At 53.4% G+C, this 20,252-nt stretch overlaps 1 protein-coding gene across 1 annotated transcript in view; it reads left to right on the top strand.

The window, feature by feature from the left end:
* Positions 1-20,252, top strand: part of LOC137336022 (calcium-activated potassium channel subunit alpha-1a-like) — a 140,340-nt gene that overhangs the window by 64,886 nt on the left and 55,202 nt on the right. The window contains exons 13-15 of the mRNA XM_068001525.1: positions 4,464-4,533; positions 12,176-12,331; positions 18,519-18,628. Coding sequence (XP_067857626.1) covers positions 4,464-4,533; positions 12,176-12,331; positions 18,519-18,628 — 336 coding nt within the window. The remainder of the gene's footprint in view (positions 1-4,463; positions 4,534-12,175; positions 12,332-18,518; positions 18,629-20,252) is intronic.

Raw genomic sequence — 20,252 nt, forward strand, 5'->3', positions numbered from 1 at the left:
ATTGTGCCCTGTACACCCAAGTCCAAGTCATTAATATACATCAAGAAAAGCAGTGCTCCTAGTACCGACCCCTGGGGAACACCACTGTATACCTCCCTCCAGTCCGAAAAACAACCGTTCACCACTACTCTCTGTTTCCTGTCACTTAGCCAATTCTGTATCCATGTTGCTACTGCCCCCTTTATTCCATGGGCTTCAATCTTGATGATAAGCCTACCATGTGGCACTTTATCAAACGCCTTTTGAAAGTCCATATACACCATATCAATCACATTGCGGTCATCTGCCCTCTCTGTTACCTCATCAAAAAACTCTATCAAGTTAGTTAAACACGATTTGCCTTTAACAAATCCGTGCTGGCTTTCTCTAATCAATCCACCCTCGTCCAAGTGACGGTCAATTCTGTCCCGGATTATCGTTTCTAAAAGTTTCCCCAGCACCGAGGTTAAACTGATTGGCCTGTAGTTGCTGGGTTTATCCTTACACCTTTTTTTGAACAAGGGTGTAACATTTGCAGTTCTCCAGTCCTCTGGCACCACCCCCATATCTAAGGATGTTTGGAAGATTTTGGCCAGTACCTCTGTAATTTCCACCCTTACTTCCCTCAGCAACCTAGGATGCATCTCATCCGGACCGGGTGACTTATCTACTTTAAGTACAGCCAGCCTTTCTAGTACCTCCTCTTTATCAATTTTAAGCCCATCCAGCATCTCAACTACCTCCTCTTTTACTGAGACTCTGGCAGCATCTTCTTCCTTGGTAAAGACAGATGCAAAGTACTCATTTAGTACCTCAGCCATGCCCTCTGCCTCCATGAGTAGATCTCCTTTATGGTCCCTCCTCTTACTACCCGTTTCCTGTTTACGTGCCTGTAGAAGACTTTTGGATTCCCTTTTACGTTGGCTGCCAGTCTATTCTCATACTCTCTCTTTGCCCCTCTTATTTCCTTTCTCATTCCCCTCTGAGCTTTCTATACTCAGCCTGGTTCTCACTTGTGTTATCAACCTGACATCTGTCATACGCCCCTTTTTATCAAAAGGTCCATCAAATCCGATTGGAGGAGCCAAGAATCGAGGGAGTATTTCTAAACCTTGGCTTCGATTGCAGCCCCTCTCACGTACGTGTCAGACGACAGAATCTATCAATGTTTCGAAACATGTTATCAGTTTGCAATAAAGGAATTCTTTGAGGGTAAGACACAGATAAGAAGGTGGACCAAGAGGTGTTAAAGCCTCTCCACCTCCCTCCCCTCCTTAAGACCCATCTTAAAACCCCACCTCATTGAATTATTAATCCTGGGGATGTGAATTCGTCCTACTTCTGGCACCCATTGTCAATGCTGAGTATCCTCGAGACGTGTATGATAATGAGTAGTTGCAGACTGAAGATCACAGAGCGATGAGCATTTTGCTCATCCTCCCATGGGATATTGAGCCGTCCCTTCCAACCACCTGTTGAATGATTAGCTGTGGCTCAGTGGGTAGCACTCTTATCTCTGATGGTAGAAGGTTGTAGATTCAAATCCCACTTCAGATACTAAAGTATATAATCCAGGCCAATGCTCCCAATGCAGTACCAAAGGACTGCTGCACAGTCGGAGGTGCAGTCTTCTGGTAGATGACAAAAGATCCCATGGTGCTATTTTGAAGAAGAGCAGGGGAGGTGTCCTGGTCAATATTTAGCCCTCAAACAATATGTTCTGTATATGGACTTCCAGAAGGCATTTGGTAAGGTCCCACATAAGAGACTGTTAGCTGAGATAGAAGCCCATGGAATCGAGGGAAAATTACGGACTTGGTTAGGAAATTGGCTGAGCGAAAGGCAACAGAGAGTAGGGATAATGGGTAGGTACTCACGTTGGCAGGATGTGACTAGTGGAGTCCCGCAGGGATCTGTCTTGGGGCCTCAGTTATTCACAATATTTATTGACGACTTGGATGAAGGCATAGAAAGTCTCATATCTAAGTTTGACACAAAGATCGGTGGCATTGTAAGCAGTGTAGATGAAAACATAAAATTACAAAGCGATATTGATAGATTAGGTGAATGGGCAAAACTGTGGCAAATGGAATTCAATGCAGACAAATGTGAGGTCATCCACTTTGGATCAAAAAAGGATAGAACAGGGTACTTTCTAAATGGTAAAAAGTTAAAAACAGTGGATGTCCAAAGGGACTTAGGGGTTCAGGTACATCGATCATTGAAGTGCCATCGAAGCCCATCCCTCTAGTCCCCAACTCTCCCATCGAAGCCCATCCCTCTAGTCCCCTAACTCTCCCATCGAAGCCCATCCCTCCAGTCCCCTAACTCTCCCATCGAAGCCCATCCCTCCAGTCCCCTAACTCTCCCATCGAAGCCCATCCCTCTAGTACCCTAACTCTCCCATCGAAGCCCATCCCTCCAGTCCCCTAACTCTCCCATCGAAGCCCATCCCTCCAGTCCCCTAACTCTCCCATCGAAGCCCATCCCTCTAGTACCCTAACTCTCCCATCGAAGCCCATCCCTCCAGTCCCCTAACCCTCCCATCAAAGCCCATCCCTCTAGTCCCCTAACTCTCCCATTGAAGCCCATCCCTCTAGTCCCCTAACTCTCCCATTGAAGCCCATCCCTCTAGTACCCTAACTCTCCCATCGAAGCCCATCCCTCCAGTCCCCTAACTCTCCCATCGAAGCCCATCCCTCCAGTCCCCTAACTCTCCCATCGAAGCCCATCCCTCTAGTCCCCTAACTCTCCCATCGAAGCCCATCCCTCTAGTCCCCTAACTCTCCCATCGAAGCCCATCCCTCCAGTCCCCTAACTCTCCCATCGAAGCCCATCCCTCCAGTCCCCTAACTCTCCCATCAAAGCCCATCCCTCTAGACCCCTAACTCTCCCATCGAAGCCCATCCCTCCAGTCCCCTAACTCTCCCATCGAAGCCCATCCCTCCAGTCCCCTAACTCTCCCATTGAAGCCCATCCCTCCAGTCCCCTAACTCTCCCATCGAAGCCCATCTCTCTAGTCCCCAACTCTCCCATCGAAGCCCATCCCTCCAGTCCCCTAACTCTCCCATTGAAGCCCATCCCTCCAGTCCCCTAACTCTCCCATCGAAGCCCATCCCTCCAGTCCCCTAACTCTCCCATCGAAGCCCATCCCTCCAGTCCCCTAACTCTCCCATCGAAGCCCATCCATCTCGTCCCCTAACTCTCCCATCGAAGCCCATCCCTCTAGTCCCCTAACTCTCCCATCGAAGCCCATCCCTCCAGTCCCCTAACTCTCCCATCGAAGCCCATCCCTCCAGTCCCCTAACTCTCCCATCGAAGCCCATCCATCTCGTCCCCTAACTCTCCCATTGAAGCCCATCCCTCCAGTCCCCTAACTCTCCCATCGAAGCCCATCCCTCTCGTCCCCAACTCTCCCATCGAAGCCCATCCCTCTAATCCCTAACTCTCCCATCGAAGCCCATCCCTCTAGTCCCCTAACTCTCCCATCGAAGCCCATCCCTCTCGTCCCCAACTCTCCCATCGAAGCCCATCCCTCTAATCCCTAACTCTCCCATCGAAGCCCATCCCTCTAGTCCCCTAACTCTCCCATCGAAGCCCATCCCTCTAGTCCCCAACTCTCCCATCGAAGCCCATCCCTCTAGTCCCCTAACTCTCCCATCGAAGCCCATCCCTCTAGTCCCCTAACTCTCCCATCGAAGCCCATCCCTCCAGTCCCCTAACTCTCCCATCGAAGCCCATCCCTCTAATCCCCTAACTCTCCCATCGAAGCCCATCCCTCCAGTCCCCTAACTCTCCCATCGAAGCCCATCCCTCTAGTCCCCTAACTCTCCCATCGAAGCCCATCCCTCCAGTCCCCTAACTCTCCCATCGAAGAGGTATATCCTACAGTGTTGTAGCCCCAATTCTCCACCCACATCGCCTCGGAGAGGAGTTCCCGTTGGGAGTGTGGAGTTAACCTTATGTAACGACTCGTTCAAACCTTCATACTTAAATAGTCACGACACTTTCATGGTCATAGAAGCATAGAAAGGTTACAGCACGGAGTGAGGCCGTTCAGCCCATCGAGTCCGTGCCAGCTCTATTCAAAAGCATTCCAGCAAGTCCCACTCCCCCGCCCTATCCCCATTGCCTGCAAATTTTTTCCTTTCAAGTACTTATCCAGTTCCCTTTTGAAGGCCATGATTGAATCTGCCTCCACCACCCCCTCGGGCAGTGCATTCCAGATCACAACCACTCGCTGTGTAAAAAAGTTTTTCCTCATCTCACCTTTGATTCTTTTGCCAATCACCTTAAATCTATGCCCTCTGGTTCTTGACCCTTCCGCCATTGGGAACAGTTTCTCTCTATCTACTCTGTCCAGACCCTTCATGATTTTGAACACCTCTATCAAATCTCCTCGCAGCCGTCTCTGTTCCAAGGAGAACAACCCCAGCTTCTCCAGTCTATCCGCGTAACTGAAGTCCTTTTATGTTTGATTGTAGGGCGATAGCTGTCAAGCAGTACTGTCCTGAGATAAGAGTCATCGCTCAGGTATTACAATACCATAGCAAGGTGAGTCAGTCATTACTGGTGGACTGAGGACTCCGGACCAGATCCTCAGTCCTGACCTATCATTCCAGATCCTGTAAGATCAGAATCACAGAATAAAGCCTGTCACTTTCTGACAGACCAACCCACACCTATCCATCGTCTCACCAAGTGTCAGCCTCAGCTCAGTGGGTAGAACTCTCGCCTCTGAGTTGGAAGGTCATCAGGTCAAGTCAAGTCCCACTGTAGTGACTTGAGCGCACAATCCAGGCCAACACTCCCAGTGCTGCACTGTCGGAGGTGCCGTCTTTCGGATGAGATGTTGAACCGAGGCCCCGTCTGCCCTCTCGGGTGGAGATAAAAGATCCCAGGGCCACGATTTCGAAGAAGATCGGGGGAGTTCTCCCCGGTCTCCTGGTCAATATTAACACTTCAATAAAACTGGGGATTCTGGTCATTTATCACATTGCTGTTTGTGGGATCTTGCTGTGCACAAATTGCCTGCTTAACATCCCAACAGTGAGTGCACTTCAAGAGTACTTCATTTGTTTTCAGATATCTTGAGGTCACGAAAAGCGTTTATAAATGCAAGTTTTGTTCATTTTTCTATATCCCTCGAACCCACCTTCTCATTGTATCCTCGACCCACCCACCCACCTTCTCATTGTATCCTCAAACCCACCCACCCACCTTCTCACTGTATCCTCGACCCACCCACCCACCTTCTCACTGTATCCTCGACCCACCCACCCACCTTCTCATTGTATCCTCGACCCACCCACCCACCTTCTCATTGTATCCTCGACCCACCCACCCACCTTCTCACTGTATCCTCGACCCACCCACCCACCTTCACATTGTATCCTCGACCCACCCACCCACCTTCACATTGTATCCTCGACCCACCCACCCACCTTCTCATTGTATCCTCGACCCACCCACCCACCTTCACATTGTATCCTCGACCCACCCACCCACCTTCTCACTGTATCCTCGACCCACCCACCCACCTTCACATTGTATCCTCGACCCACCCACCCACCTTCACATTGTATCCTCGACCCACCCACCCACCTTCTCACTGTATCCTCGACCCACCCACCCACCTTCTCATTGTATCCTCGACCCACCCACCCACCTTCTCACTGTATCCTCGACCCACCCACCCACCTTCTCACTGTATCCTCGACCCACCCACCCACCTTCACATTGTATCCTCGACCCACCCACCCACCTTCACATTGTATCCTCGACCCACCCACCCACCTTCACATTGTATCCTCGACCCACCCACCCACCTTCTCACTGTATCCTCGACCCACCCACCCACCTTCACATTGTATCCTCGACCCACCCACCCACCTTCTCACTGTATCCTCGACCCACCCACCCACCTTCTCATTGTATCCTCGACCCACCCACCCACCTTCTCACTGTATCCTCGACCCACCCACCCACCTTCTCACTGTATCCTCGACCCACCCACCCACCTTCTCATTGTATCCTCGACCCACCCACCCACCTTCTCATTGTATCCTCGACCCACCCACCCACCTTCTCATTGTATCCTCGACCCACCCACCCACCTTCTCATTGTATCCTCGACCCACCCACCCACCTTCTCATTGTATCCTCAAACCCACCCACCCACCTTCTCACTGTATCCTCGACCCACCCACCCACCTTCACATTGTATCCTCGACCCACCCACCCACCTTCTCATTGTATCCTCGACCCACCCACCCACCTTCACATTGTATCCTCGACCCACCCACCCACCTTCACATTGTATCCTCGACCCACCCACCCACCTTCTCATTGTATCCTCGACCCACCCACCCACCTTCTCATTGTATCCTCGACCCACCCACCCACCTTCTCATTGTATCCTCAACCCACCCACCCACCTTCTCATTGTATCCTCGACCCACCCACCCACCTTCTCATTGTATCCTCGACCCACCCACCCACCTTCTCATTGTATCCTCAACCCACCCACCCACCTTCTCATTGTATCCTCGACCCACCCACCCACCTTCTCACTGTATCCTCAACCCACCCACCCACCTTCTCACTGTATCCTCGACCCACCCACCCACCTTCACACTGTATCCTCGACCCACCCACCCACCTTCTCATTGTATCCTCGACCCACCCACCCACCTTCACATTGTATCCTCGACCCACCCACCCACCTTCTCATTGTATCCTCGACCCACCCACCCACCTTCTCATTGTATCCTCGACCCACCCACCCACCTTCACATTGTATCCTCGACCCACCCACCCACCTTCACATTGTATCCTCGACCCACCCACCCACCTTCACATTGTATCCTCGACCCACCCACCCACCTTCACACTGTATCCTCGACCCACCCACCCACCTTCTCATTGTATCCTCGACCCACCCACCCACCTTCACATTGTATCCTCGACCCACCCACCCACCTTCACATTGTATCCTCGACCCACCCACCCACCTTCACATTGTATCCTCGACCCACCCACCCACCTTCACACTGTATCCACGACCCACCCACCCACCTTCTCATTGTATCCACGACCCACCCACCCACCTTCACATTGTATCCTCGACCCACCCACCCACCTTCTCACTGTATCCTCGACCCACCCACCCACCTTCACATTGTATCCTCGACCCACCCACCCACCTTCACACTGTATCCTCGACCCACCCACCCACCTTCTCATTGTATCCTCGACCCACCCACCCACCTTCTCACTGTATCCTCGACCCACCCACCCACCTTCTCACTGTATCCTCGACCCACCCACCCACCTTCTCACTGTATCCTCGACCCACCCACCCACCTTCTCATTGTATCCTCGACCCACCCACCCACCTTCTCATTGTATCCTCGACCCACCCACCCACCTTCTCATTGTATCCTCGACCCACCCACCCAACTTCTCACTGTATCCTCGACCCACCCACCCACCTTCTCACTGTATCCTCGACCCACCCACCCACCTTCACACTGTATCCTCGACCCACCCACCCACCTTCTCACTGTATCCTCGACCCACCCACCCACCTTCTCATTGTATCCTCGACCCACCCACCCACCTTCTCATTGTATCCTCGACCCACCCACCCACCTTCTCATTGTATCCTCGACCCACCCACCCACCTTCTCATTGTATCCTCGACCCACCCACCCACCTTCTCACTGTATCCTCGACCCACCCACCCACCTTCTCACTGTATCCTCGACCCACCCACCCACCTTCACACTGTATCCTCGACCCACCCACCCACCCTCTCATTGTATCCTCGACCCACCCACCCACCTTCACATTGTATCCTCGACCCACCCACCCACCTTCTCACTGTATCCTCGACCCACCCACCCACCTTCACATTGTATCCTCGACCCACCCACCCACCTTCACATTGTATCCTCGACCCACCCACCCACCTTCACATTGTATCCTCGACCCACCCACCCACCTTCTCACTGTATCCTCGACCCACCCACCCACCTTCTCACTGTATCCTCAAACCCACCCACCCACCTTCTCACTGTATCCTCGACCCACCCACCCACCTTCTCACTGTATCCTCGACCCACCCACCCACCTTCTCACTGTATCCTCGACCCACCCACCCACCTTCTCACTGTATCCTCAAACCCACCCACCCACCTTCTCACTGTATCCTCGACCCACCCACCCACCTTCTCACTGTATCCTCGACCCACCCACCCACCTTCTCATTGTATCCTCGACCCACCCACCCACCTTCTCACTGTATCCTCAAACCCACCCACCCACCTTCTCACTGTATCCTCGACCCACCCACCCACCTTCTCACTGTATCCTCGGCCCACCCACCCACCTTCTCACTGTATCCTCGACCCACCCACCCACCTTCTCATTGTATCCTCGACCCACCCACCCACCTTCACATTGTATCCTCGACCCACCCACCCACCTTCTCACTGTATCCTCGACCCACCCACCCACCTTCTCATTGTATCCTCGGCCCACCCACCCACCTTCTCATTGTATCCTCGACCCACCCACCCACCTTCTCACTGTATCCTCGACCCACCCACCCACCTTCACATTGTATCCTCGACCCACCCACCCACCTTCTCACTGTATCCTCGACCCACCCACCTTCTCATTGTATCCTCGACCCACCCACCCACCTTCACATTGTATCCTCGACCCACCCACCCACCTTCTCATTGTATCCTCAAACCCACCCACCCACCTTCTCATTGTATCCTCGACCCACCCACCCACCTTCTCATTGTATCCTCGACCCACCCACCCACCTTCACATTGTATCCTCGACCCACCCACCCACCTTCACATTGTATCCTCGACCCACCCACCCACCTTCTCACTGTATCCTCGACCCACCCACCCACCTTCTCATTGTATCCTCGACCCACCCACCCACCTTCTCACTGTATCCTCGAACCCACCCACCCACCTTCTCACTGTATCCTCGACCCACCCACCCACCTTCTCATTGTATCCTCGACCCACCCACCCACCTTCTCACTGTATCCTCGACCCACCCACCCACCTTCTCATTGTATCCTCGACCCACCCACCCACCTTCACATTGTATCCTCGACCCACCCACCCACCTTCTCATTGTATCCTTGACCCACCTACCCACCTTCTCATTGTATCCTCGACCCACCCACCCACCTTCTCATTGTATCCTCGACCCACCCACCCACCTTCACATTGTATCCTCGACCCACCCACCCACCTTCTCATTGTATCCTCGACCCACCCACCCACCTTCTCACTGTATCCTCGACCCACCCACCCACCTTCTCATTGTATCCTCGACCCACCCACCCACCTTCTCATTGTATCCTCGACCCACCCACCCACCTTCTCATTGTATCCTCGACCCACCCACCCACCTTCTCACTGTATCCTCGACCCACCCACCCACCTTCTCATTGTATCCTCGACCCACCCACCCACCTTCTCATTGTATCCTCGACCCACCCACCCACCTTCTCACTGTATCCTCGACCCACCCACCCACCTTCACATTGTATCCTCGACCCACCCACCCACCTTCTCATTGTATCCTCGACCCACCCACCCACCTTCACATTGTATCCTCGACCCACCCACCCACCTTCTCATTGTATCCTCGACCCACCCACCCACCTTCACATTGTATCCTCGACCCACCCACCCACCTTCTCACTGTATCCTCGACCCACCCACCCACCTTCTCACTGTATCCTCAAACCCACCCACCCACCTTCTCATTGTATCCTCAAACCCACCCACCCACCTTCACATTGTATCCTCGACCCACCCACCCACCTTCTCACTGTATCCTCGACCCACCCACCCACCTTCTCACTGTATCCTCGACCCACCCACCCACCTTCTCACTGTATCCTCGACCCACCCACCCACCTTCACATTGTATCCTCGACCCACCCACCCACCTTCTCATTGTATCCTCGACCCACCCACCCACCTTCTCATTGTATCCTCGACCCACCCACCCACCTTCACATTGTATCCTCGACCCACCCACCCACCTTCTCACTGTATCCTCGACCCACCCACCCACCTTCACATTGTATCCTCGACCCACCCACCCACCTTCTCACCATTTCCCTCAATCCCACCTTCCCACATGCTCACGTCCCAAGCCCATATTCTTTACCCAGCCCTCGTTGCCCTGAGAAGGTGGCAGCGGGCTGGTTTCGGGCTTGCTCGGCATCTTCAAAGCGCCTTCGGTGATCAACCACCTGGAATGAAGGCAAAAAAACCCCTTAAAAAACAGCGAAAGTTTGTTTTAAGGGAAAGAAAAAGTCGGGTTTGATTCGAGTGCCAATACAAAGGGGAAGTGGGAAAGCGAATGGGCAGGGAGGGGGTTTGTCGTGCCAAAATCCATTAGCGTAGCAGTTATGTTAATTTACTAATAATCAGAGAAGGTGGCCTCCAATCCCACCCTGGCAGTTTGAGATTTTGAAATCGCTTTTAAAAAAAAAGTCCATTCAAATAAAAGTGGCCGTGAAGCTGTCAGATTGTCGTAACAACCCAACTGGTTCACTGATGTCCTTTCGGGATGATGTGGAGATGCCGGTGATGGACTGGGGTTGACAATTGTAAACAATTTTACAACACCAAGTTATAGTCCAACAATTTTATTTGAAATTCACAAGCTTTCGGAGGCTTCCTCCTTCCTCAGGTGAATGTGGAAATGAAATCCTCGAACCTCTTGCATTTATAAATCACAGAACAATACCTGGTGATTACAGAAAGTCTTTCCAACTGCCCGTTGCCAAGGCAATCACCCATGCGTTCACCCATGCCAAGGCAATCACCCATGCCAAGCGTTCATGTCATGCTACACGTAACCCCACCAGCAAACAAATGTTATCTGTTTTTAATATAACGGGTCATTTGCTGTCTTTTCTATGTTTCTGCCTCTCTCTCTCTCTCTGTTTTTTTTTGGTTGTTTGTATATTCGGTGGCCCTGTAGTTAACACCTCTCTGTCTGCACACTGTGATTGCCTTGGCAACGGGCAGTTGGAAAGACTTTCTGTAATCACCAGGTATTGTTCTGTGATTTATAAATGGGAAGGGTTCGAGGATTTCATTTCCACAACATTCACCTGAGGAAGGAGGAAGCCTCCGAAAGCTTGTGAATTTCAAATAAAATTGTTGGACTATAACTTGGTGTCCTTTAGGGAAGCAGACCTGCCGTCCTTACCCGGTCTGGGCCGACACATGATTCTAGTCCCACATCAAGGCGGTTGGCTCTTAACTGTCAGGGTAACTAGCATTGGACAATAAATGCCGGCCTTGCCAGCCCCGCTCATACCCCAAGAATTAATTTTTCAAAATCCAAGCCTCGTGCTTTTGGGCACGGTTTGTAGCTGGCATAATTCTGATTTGAATGTGGTACTTTAGTGAAGACAGGCCATCACTAACACAGAAACTAGGCCTCGTCTCGCTGACCTGCACTGGCTCCCAGTCCAGCAATCCCTCCACGGCCTCGCCCCCCCTCCCTATCTCTGGAACCCTCCTCCAGCCCTCCGAGATCTCTGCTCTCCTCCAATTCCGGCCTCTTGCGCATCCCCCGATTTTCATCGTCCCACCATTGGCGGCCGTGCCTCCAGCTGCCTCGGGCCCCAAGCTCTGGAATTCCCTCCCTCGACCTCTCCGCCTCTCTCTCTCCTCCTTTCAGACGATCCTTAAAACCTGCCTCTTTGACCAAGCTTTTGGTCACCTGTCCTAATATCTCCTTATGCGGCTCGGTGTCAAATTTTGTCTGATAACGTACAAACAGTGACGGACAGGAGAAGACTCCCTGGTCCATCCAGCCTGTCCCACACAATTATGACATATATACACTTTCCACCCCTCCTGAAACCGTGTGATCTCCTGGGAAACCCGATTTAAAAACCCAGGGCCAATTTGGGGGGGAAAAGTATCTGGGAATCTCCTCTCCGACCTTCCTCGGTGTTCGAAACCAGTCAGGAGATCACTGTGGCCCGATATTAATTCTGTGCATTACCTACCATCTCGCACGAGGTGATCTCCACCCCAGCGAGAAACGGGTCCAGCTCACGCTGGCTTTCCCGCGGAGCGCCTTGGGACGTTTTTAATCCGTGCGGTTTTGTGTACGGCGTGACAGGCCTATCTGCAGAACCTCCCCAGTTGGGACATGAAGCAGAGGGACAGCGTGATCTGCCTGTCGGAGCTGAAGATGGGCTTCATCGCTCAGAACTGCATCGTCCCAGGCTTCTCCACGCTGCTGGCCAACCTCTTCATCAAGATGTCCAGAGTGCAGGTGAGAATGACCCCACGCGAGAATGGCTCCAAGAGGCGAGAGTCTCCCTCTTGACGACGCGACGAAATTTTGGACGGTGAGTTCTATGCAGGAGGTCTCAGATCCAATCCCCCCGAGCCTGGGCTGAGTTGGCTGATTTCAGGCCAGGGCAGGGTTGTACGGGTTAAGGCACGGTGCGGCAGAGGGGGGTGGGGGGGGCGCGTGAGGAGGAGGGAAGAGAGATGTCGTCAAGCTTCTGTCCAGCGACCCCAGATGGAAATGAGAGCATGCGGGTATCGGGCAAGGACAGAATCAAGCTGTGGTGTCACCCACAGCCGGAGAATCTATACACCAATGTACGTAAATGACAGGCAGGAAGAGACCTTCTGGTCCATCAAGCCTGCCCCACACTCTTGATGGCCGGAGCATCACGGCCAGACAATTCCCACCCCACCCCTCCCCGCAGCCATGCGAGAGGCAAGGAACCGGAGAAAAATTCAAGGGCCAATAAGGGGAAAAACGCTCTGGAAAATTCCTCTCCGCCTCCCCTCAGGCGATTGAAACCAGTTCAGGAGATCACATGGACCATGTAGGAATGCAGGAACATGGGAACAGGAGAAGGCCATTGAGCCCCTCGAGCCTGTTCCGCCATTCGATGAGTTCATGGCTGATCTGTGACCTAACTCCATATACCCGCCTTAGCCCCATATCCCTTAATACCTTTGGTTAACTGAATATCTATCTATCTCAGATTTAAAATGAGCAATTGAGCTAGCATCAACTGCCATTTGCAGAAGAGAGTTCCAAACTTCTACCACCCTTTGTGTGTAGAAATGTTTTCTAATCTCGCTCCTGAAAGGTCTGGCTCTAATTTTTAGACTGTGCCCCCTACTCCTAGAATCCCCAACCAGCGGAAATAGTTTCTCTCTATCCACCCTATCCGTTCCCCTTAATATCTTGAAAACTTCGATCAGATCACCCCCTAATCTTCTAAATTCCATGGAATACAACCCTAGTTTGTGTAATCTCTCCTCGTAGTTTAACCCTTGGAGTCCAGGTATCATTCTCGTGAATCTACGCGGCACTCCCTCCAAGGCCGGTATATCCTTCGTGTCGACCATCACACGCGGGCAAGGCAGCCCACAGGTTCCTAGTCTCTATGGAGCTCTATGGGACCTCGTACTTTCTGTAGAGGGCCGGAGATGTTGGCGGAGAGGTGATGAACCCTTATCACACACGTCGGCTTTAACTTTTGGGAGGTTATTTCGAAAGGCTCAAAAAACAGATATCAGTGAGTGGGTCTGGTCTGAGACTCCACAGGTCTATGATAAGTTTTGGTTGGGAATATTCCTTTGGAGCAAGGATGGAATGCAGAGCCGGATAACTGGATGGTAAGTTGGGATTTGGGATTTTTCAACCCGACCGATCCCGCTGTAGAGGGGACGAACGATGACAAAAGATTAGACAGCCTTGTCCGCTACAGAATAGACAGGAGATGGGGAAAAGGGGAGGTATGGGGAATATTCAATGGGATCCAGAATCCAGAATGTAACTTCAGAATCAGTCGGAGAATAGAATTTAAATGGAAATTAACGTAAAGTAAACTTTGAACAGATACTTAGAGTAAGGAGTGTTTTTAATAAATTACCAATCAAAGTAATAGAGGCAAAAACAACTGGGTTAATTCACAATACAGTGGGAGCCATGATGGGACAGTGAGGGGAGTAGAGGGATGGGCTTCGATGGGAGAGTTAGGGGACTGGAGGGATGGGCTTCGATGGGAGAGTTAGGGGACTAGAGGGATGGGCTTCGATGGGAGAGTTAGGGGACCAGAGGGATGGGCTTCGATGGGAGAGTTAGGGTACTAGAGGGATGGGCTTCAATGGGAGAGTTAGGGGACTGGAGGGATGGGCTTCGATGGGAGAGTTAGGGGACTGGAGGGATGGGCTTCGATGGGAGAGTTAGGGGACTGGAGGGATGGGCTTCGATGGGAGAGTTAGGGGACTAGAGGGATGGGCTTCGATGGGACAGTTAGGGGACTAGAGGGATGGGCTTCGATGGGAGAGTTAGGGGACTAGAGGGATGGGCTTCGATGGGAGAGTTAGGGGACTGGAGGGATGGGCTTCGATGGGAGAGTTAGGGGACTAGAGGGATGGGCTTCGATGGGAGAGTTAGGGGACTGGAGGGATGGGCTTCGATGGGAGAGTTAGGGGACTAGAGGGATGGGCTTCGATGGGAGAGTTAGGGGACTGGAGGGATGGGCTTCGATGGGAGAGTTAGGGGACTAGAGGGATGGGCTTCGATGGGAGAGTTAGGGGACTGGAGGGATGGGCTTCGATGGGAGAGTTAGGGGATTAGAGGGATGGGCTTCGATGGGAGTGTTAGGGGACTAGAGGGATGGGCTTCGATGGGAGAGTTGGGGACTGGAGGGATGGGCTTCGATGGGGGAGTTAGGGGACTAGAGGGATGGGCTTCGATGGGGGAGTTAGGGGACTAGAGATGGGCTTCGATGGGAGGGTTAGGGGACTAGAGGGATGGGCTTCGATGGGAGAGTTAGGGGACTGGAGGGATGGGCTTCGATGGGAGGGTTAGGGGACTAGAGGGATGGGCTTCGATGGGAGAGTTAGGGGACTGGAGGGATGGGCTTCGATGGGAGAGTTAGGGGACTGGAGGGATGGGCTTCGAGGGGAGAGTTAGGGTACTAGAGGGATGGGCTTCGATGGGAGAGTTAGGGGACTAGAGGGATGGGCTTCGATGGGAGAGTTAGGGGACTAGAGGGATGGGCTTCGATGGGAGAGTTAGGGGACTGGAGGGATGGGCTTCGATGGGAGAGTTAGGGGACTGGAGGGATGGGCTTCGATGGGAGAGTTAGGGGACTAGAGGGATGGGCTTCGATGGGAGAGTTAGGGGACTGGAGGGATGGGCTTCGATGGGAGAGTTAGGGGACTGGAGGGATGGGCTTCGATGGGAGAGTTAGGGGACTAGAGGGATGGGCTTCGATGGGAAGGTTAGGGGATTAGAGGGATGGGCTTCGATGGGAGAGTTAGGGGACTGGAGGGATGGGCTTCGATGGGAGAGTTAGGGGACTAGAGGGATGGGCTTCGATGGGAGAGTTAGGGGACTGGAGGGATGGGCTTCGATGGGAGAGTTAGGGGACTAGAGGGATGGGCTTCGATGGGAGAGTTAGGGGACTGGAGGGATGGGCTTCGATGGGAGAGTTAGGGGATTAGAGGGATGGGCTTCGATGGGAGAGTTGGGGACTGGAGGGATGGGCTTCGATGGGAGGGTTAGGGGACTAGAGGGATGGGCTTCGATGGGAGAGTTAGGGGACTGGAGGGATGGGCTTCGATGGGAGAGTTAGGGGACTGGAGGGATGGGCTTCGAGGGGAGAGTTAGGGTACTAGAGGGATGGGCTTCGATGGGAGAGTTAGGGGACTGGAGGGATGGGCTTCGATGGGAGAGTTAGGGGACTGGAGGGATGGGCTTCGATGGGAGAGTTAGGGGACTGGAGGGATGGGCTTCGATGGGAGAGTTAGGGGTCTAGAGGGATGGGCTTTGATGGGAGAGTTAGGGGACTGGAGGGATGGGCTTCGATGGGAGAGTTAGGGGACTGGAGGGATGGGCTTCGATGGGAGAGTTAGGGGACTGGAGGGATGGGCTTCGATGGGAGAGTTAGGGGACTAGAGGGATGGGCTTCGATGGGACAGTTAGGGGACTAGAGGGATGGGCTTCGATGGGAGAGTTAGGGGACTAGAGGGATGGGCTTCGATGGGAGAGTTAGGGGACTGGAGGGATGGGCTTCGATGGGAGAGTTAGGGGACTAGAGGGATGGGCTTCGATGGGAGAGTTAGGGGACTGGAGGGATGGGCTTCGATGGGAGAGTTAGGGGACTAGAGGGATGGGCTTCGATGGGAGAGTTAGGGGACTGGAGGGATGGGCTTCGATGGGAGAGTTAGGGGACTAGAGGGATGGGCTTCGATGGGAGAGTTAGGGGACTGGAGGGATGGGCTTCGATGGGAGAGTTAGGGGATTAGAGGGATGGGCTTCGATGGGAGTGTTAGGGGACTAGAGGGATGGGCTTCGATGGGAGAGTTGGGGACTGGAGGGATGGGCTTCGATGGGGGAGTTAGGGGACTAGAGGGATGGGCTTCGATGGGGGAGTTAGGGGACTAGAGATGGGCTTCGATGGGAGGGTTAGGGGACTAGAGGGATGGGCTTCGATGGGAGAGTTAGGGGACTGGAGGGATGGGCTTCGATGGGAGGGTTAGGGGACTAGAGGGATGGGCTTCGATGGGAGAGTTAGGGGACTGGAGGGATGGGCTTCGATGGGAGAGTTAGGGGACTGGAGGGATGGGCTTCGAGGGGAGAGTTAGGGTACTAGAGGGATGGGCTTCGATGGGAGAGTTAGGGGACTAGAGGGATGGGCTTCGATGGGAGAGTTAGGGGACTAGAGGGATGGGCTTCGATGGGAGAGTTAGGGGACTGGAGGGATGGGCTTCGATGGGAGAGTTAGGGGACTGGAGGGATGGGCTTCGATGGGAGAGTTAGGGGACTAGAGGGATGGGCTTCGATGGGAGAGTTAGGGGACTGGAGGGATGGGCTTCGATGGGAGAGTTAGGGGACTGGAGGGATGGGCTTCGATGGGAGAGTTAGGGGACTAGAGGGATGGGCTTCGATGGGAAGGTTAGGGGATTAGAGGGATGGGCTTCGATGGGAGAGTTAGGGGACTGGAGGGATGGGCTTCGATGGGAGAGTTAGGGGACTAGAGGGATGGGCTTCGATGGGAGAGTTAGGGGACTGGAGGGATGGGCTTCGATGGGAGAGTTAGGGGACTAGAGGGATGGGCTTCGATGGGAGAGTTAGGGGACTGGAGGGATGGGCTTCGATGGGAGAGTTAGGGGATTAGAGGGATGGGCTTCGATGGGAGAGTTGGGGACTGGAGGGATGGGCTTCGATGGGAGGGTTAGGGGACTAGAGGGATGGGCTTCGATGGGAGAGTTAGGGGACTGGAGGGATGGGCTTCGATGGGAGAGTTAGGGGACTGGAGGGATGGGCTTCGAGGGGAGAGTTAGGGTACTAGAGGGATGGGCTTCGATGGGAGAGTTAGGGGACTAGAGGGATGGGCTTCGATGGGAGAGTTAGGGGACTAGAGGGATGGGCTTCGATGGGAGAGTTAGGGGACTGGAGGGATGGGCTTCGATGGGAGGGTTAGGGGACTAGAGGGATGGGCTTCGATGGGAGAGTTAGGGGACTGGAGGGATGGGCTTCGATGGGAGAGTTAGGGAACTGGAGGGATGGGCTTCGATGGGAGAGTTAGGGGACGAGAGGGATGGGCTTCGATGGGAGAGTTAGGGGACTGGAGGGATGGGCTTCGATGGGGGAGTTAGGGGACTAGAGGGATGGGCTTCGATGGGAGAGTTAGGGGACTAGAGGGATGGGCTTCGATGGGAGAGTTAGGGGACTGGAGGGATGGGCTTCGATGGGAGAGTTAGGAGACTAGAGGGATGGGCTTCGATGGGAGAGTTAGGGGACTAGAGGGATGGGCTTCAATGGGAGAGTTAGGGGACTAGAGGGATGGGCTTCGATGGGAGAGTTAGGGGACTGGAGGGATGGGCTTCGATGGGAGAGTTAGGGGACTGGAGGGATGGGCTTCGATGGGAGAGTTAGGGGACTGGAGGGATGGGCTTCGATGGGAGAGTTAGTGGACTAGAGGGATGGGCTTCGATGGGAGAGTTAGGGGACTGGAGGGATGGGCTTCGATGGGAGAGTTAGGGGACTGGAGGGATGGGCTTCGATGGGAGAGTTAGGGGACTGGAGGGATGGGCTTCGATGGGAGAGTTAGGGGACTAGAGGGATTGGCTTCGATGGGAGAGTTAGGGGACTGGAGGGATGGGCTTCGATGGGAGAGTTAGGGGACTGGAGGGATGGGCTTCGATGGGAGAGTTAGGGGACTAGAGGGATGGGCTTCGATGGGAGAGTTAGGGGACTGGAGGGATGGGCTTCGATGGGAGAGTTAGGGGACTAGAGGGATGGGCTTCGATCAATGATTTACAGTAAGATGGGCTGAATGGGTGTTAGAAAAGAAGGGCTTTGAGAGAACGCGGGTAGATGGATGAGTTTGATGGGTCACTGACTGTTTTCTCCTTACTGAATGTCTCTTGCCTTCTTGCGTTTCCACATTCCTGCTGAACGCCCTTCCCGTTTGCAGCGTAAAACCGGAACCTGGCTCGACATCTACCAAGAGGGAGTCACCCAGGAGATTTACACCGAGTTTCTGTCTGACGCCTTCGTAGGCATGCCCTTTAGTATTGTGTGCGAGTGAGTGACTTATCGGCATTAATGGCGCGACAGCGTTCACGGCCGGGAAGGAGTGGGAGGGAGGGTGGTGTGAAAGGTCGCAGAAGAGGCTTCGCCCAATTGATGGCCCTCGGGAGTTACCTTCCAACAAGCCTTTCGTTCTAATATCTGGTTGACCTCCAGTGGCATTGCTCCGGGTTCGAGGGCATGCATCGACGTCATTCAGTCCCCATTTTAACGTCAAGCGTTCGATCCTGATTTTTGTTAGGTTTGCACTGCAAATTCCTCTGCCCGCATTCAGCATGGGAGCTGCCTCTGTAAACCTGCCACGCTGCTATTGTACCGTCTTGCCGTCACAGCGCCTCCCACTGGCGGGAGGCTGTAATTACAGCGTGACCCGTTTACATAGGCAGTTCCCATTAGGAAGGAAACCGATCCTGCCCCTTACCTGACAAGGGGTCAGTGGGTAGCACTCTCGCCTCTGAGTCGGAAGGTTGTGGGTTCGAGTCCCACTCCAGAGACTTAAGCCCATAATCCAGGCTGATCTTCCCGGTGCAGTACTGAGGGAGTGCTGCACTGTCGGAGGTGCCGTCGTTCAGATGAGACGTTAAATTGAGGCCCAGTTTGCCCTCTCAGGTGGATGTAAAAGATCCCATGGCACTATTTCAAAGAGGAGCAGGGGGAGTTCTCCCTGGTGTCCTGGGCCAATATTTATCCCTCAACCAATATCACTAAAACAGATGATCTGGTCATTATCACATTGCTGTTTGTGGGATCTTGCTGTGCGCAACTTGGCTGCCCTGATTCCTACATGAGAGGTGATCTCATCGAAACAAATAAAATTCTAACAGGACTAGACAGACTAGATGCAGGGAGGATGTTCCCGATGGCTGGGGAGTCCAGAACCAGGGGTCACAGTCTCAGGATACGGGGAACCGAGATGAGGAGAAATTTCTTCACTCAGAGGGTGGTGAACCTGTGGAATTCTCTACCACAGAAGGCAGTGGAGGCCAAGTCATTAGATATATTCAAGAAGGAGATAGATATATTTCTTAATGCTAAAGGGATCAAGGGATATGGGGAAAAAGCGGGAACAGGGTACTGAGTTAGACGATCAGCCATGATCATATTGAATGGCGGAGCAGGCCCGACGGGCCGAATGGCCTACTCTTGCTCCTATTTTCTATGTTTCCATTACTACAGTACTAAAAGTGTTTCATTGGCTGTAAACCACTTTGGGATGCCCTGAGGTCATGAAAGGCGCATAATAATTGCGAGTCTTTCTTTCTTTAATCGACTTCCACCATCCCCATTTCCGAGGGGGGGAGGGGAAGGTCAGCCAATAGCAATCCAGAGCGGGGAGTCTGGCTGAGGTGTTCAACCCTCTCCCCTTCCCTCTCCTGAAAACACAGTGGGCAGTTATAGCCCCCACCCTCAAACCCCGACTCAGATCAGCCAAACTCACAAGAAACATCACCGAATTGCCCATCATCAACATCCTGGGGGTCACCATTGACCAGAAACTTAACTGGACCAGACATATAAATACTGTGGCTACGAGAGCAGGTCAGAGGCTGGGTATTCTGCGGCGAGTGACTCACCTCCTGACTCCCCAAAGCCTTTCCACCATCTACAAGGCACAAGT

The sequence above is a fragment of the Heptranchias perlo genome, chromosome 20 (assembly GCF_035084215.1).
Source record: "Heptranchias perlo isolate sHepPer1 chromosome 20, sHepPer1.hap1, whole genome shotgun sequence".
Taxonomy (NCBI): domain Eukaryota; kingdom Metazoa; phylum Chordata; class Chondrichthyes; order Hexanchiformes; family Hexanchidae; genus Heptranchias; species Heptranchias perlo.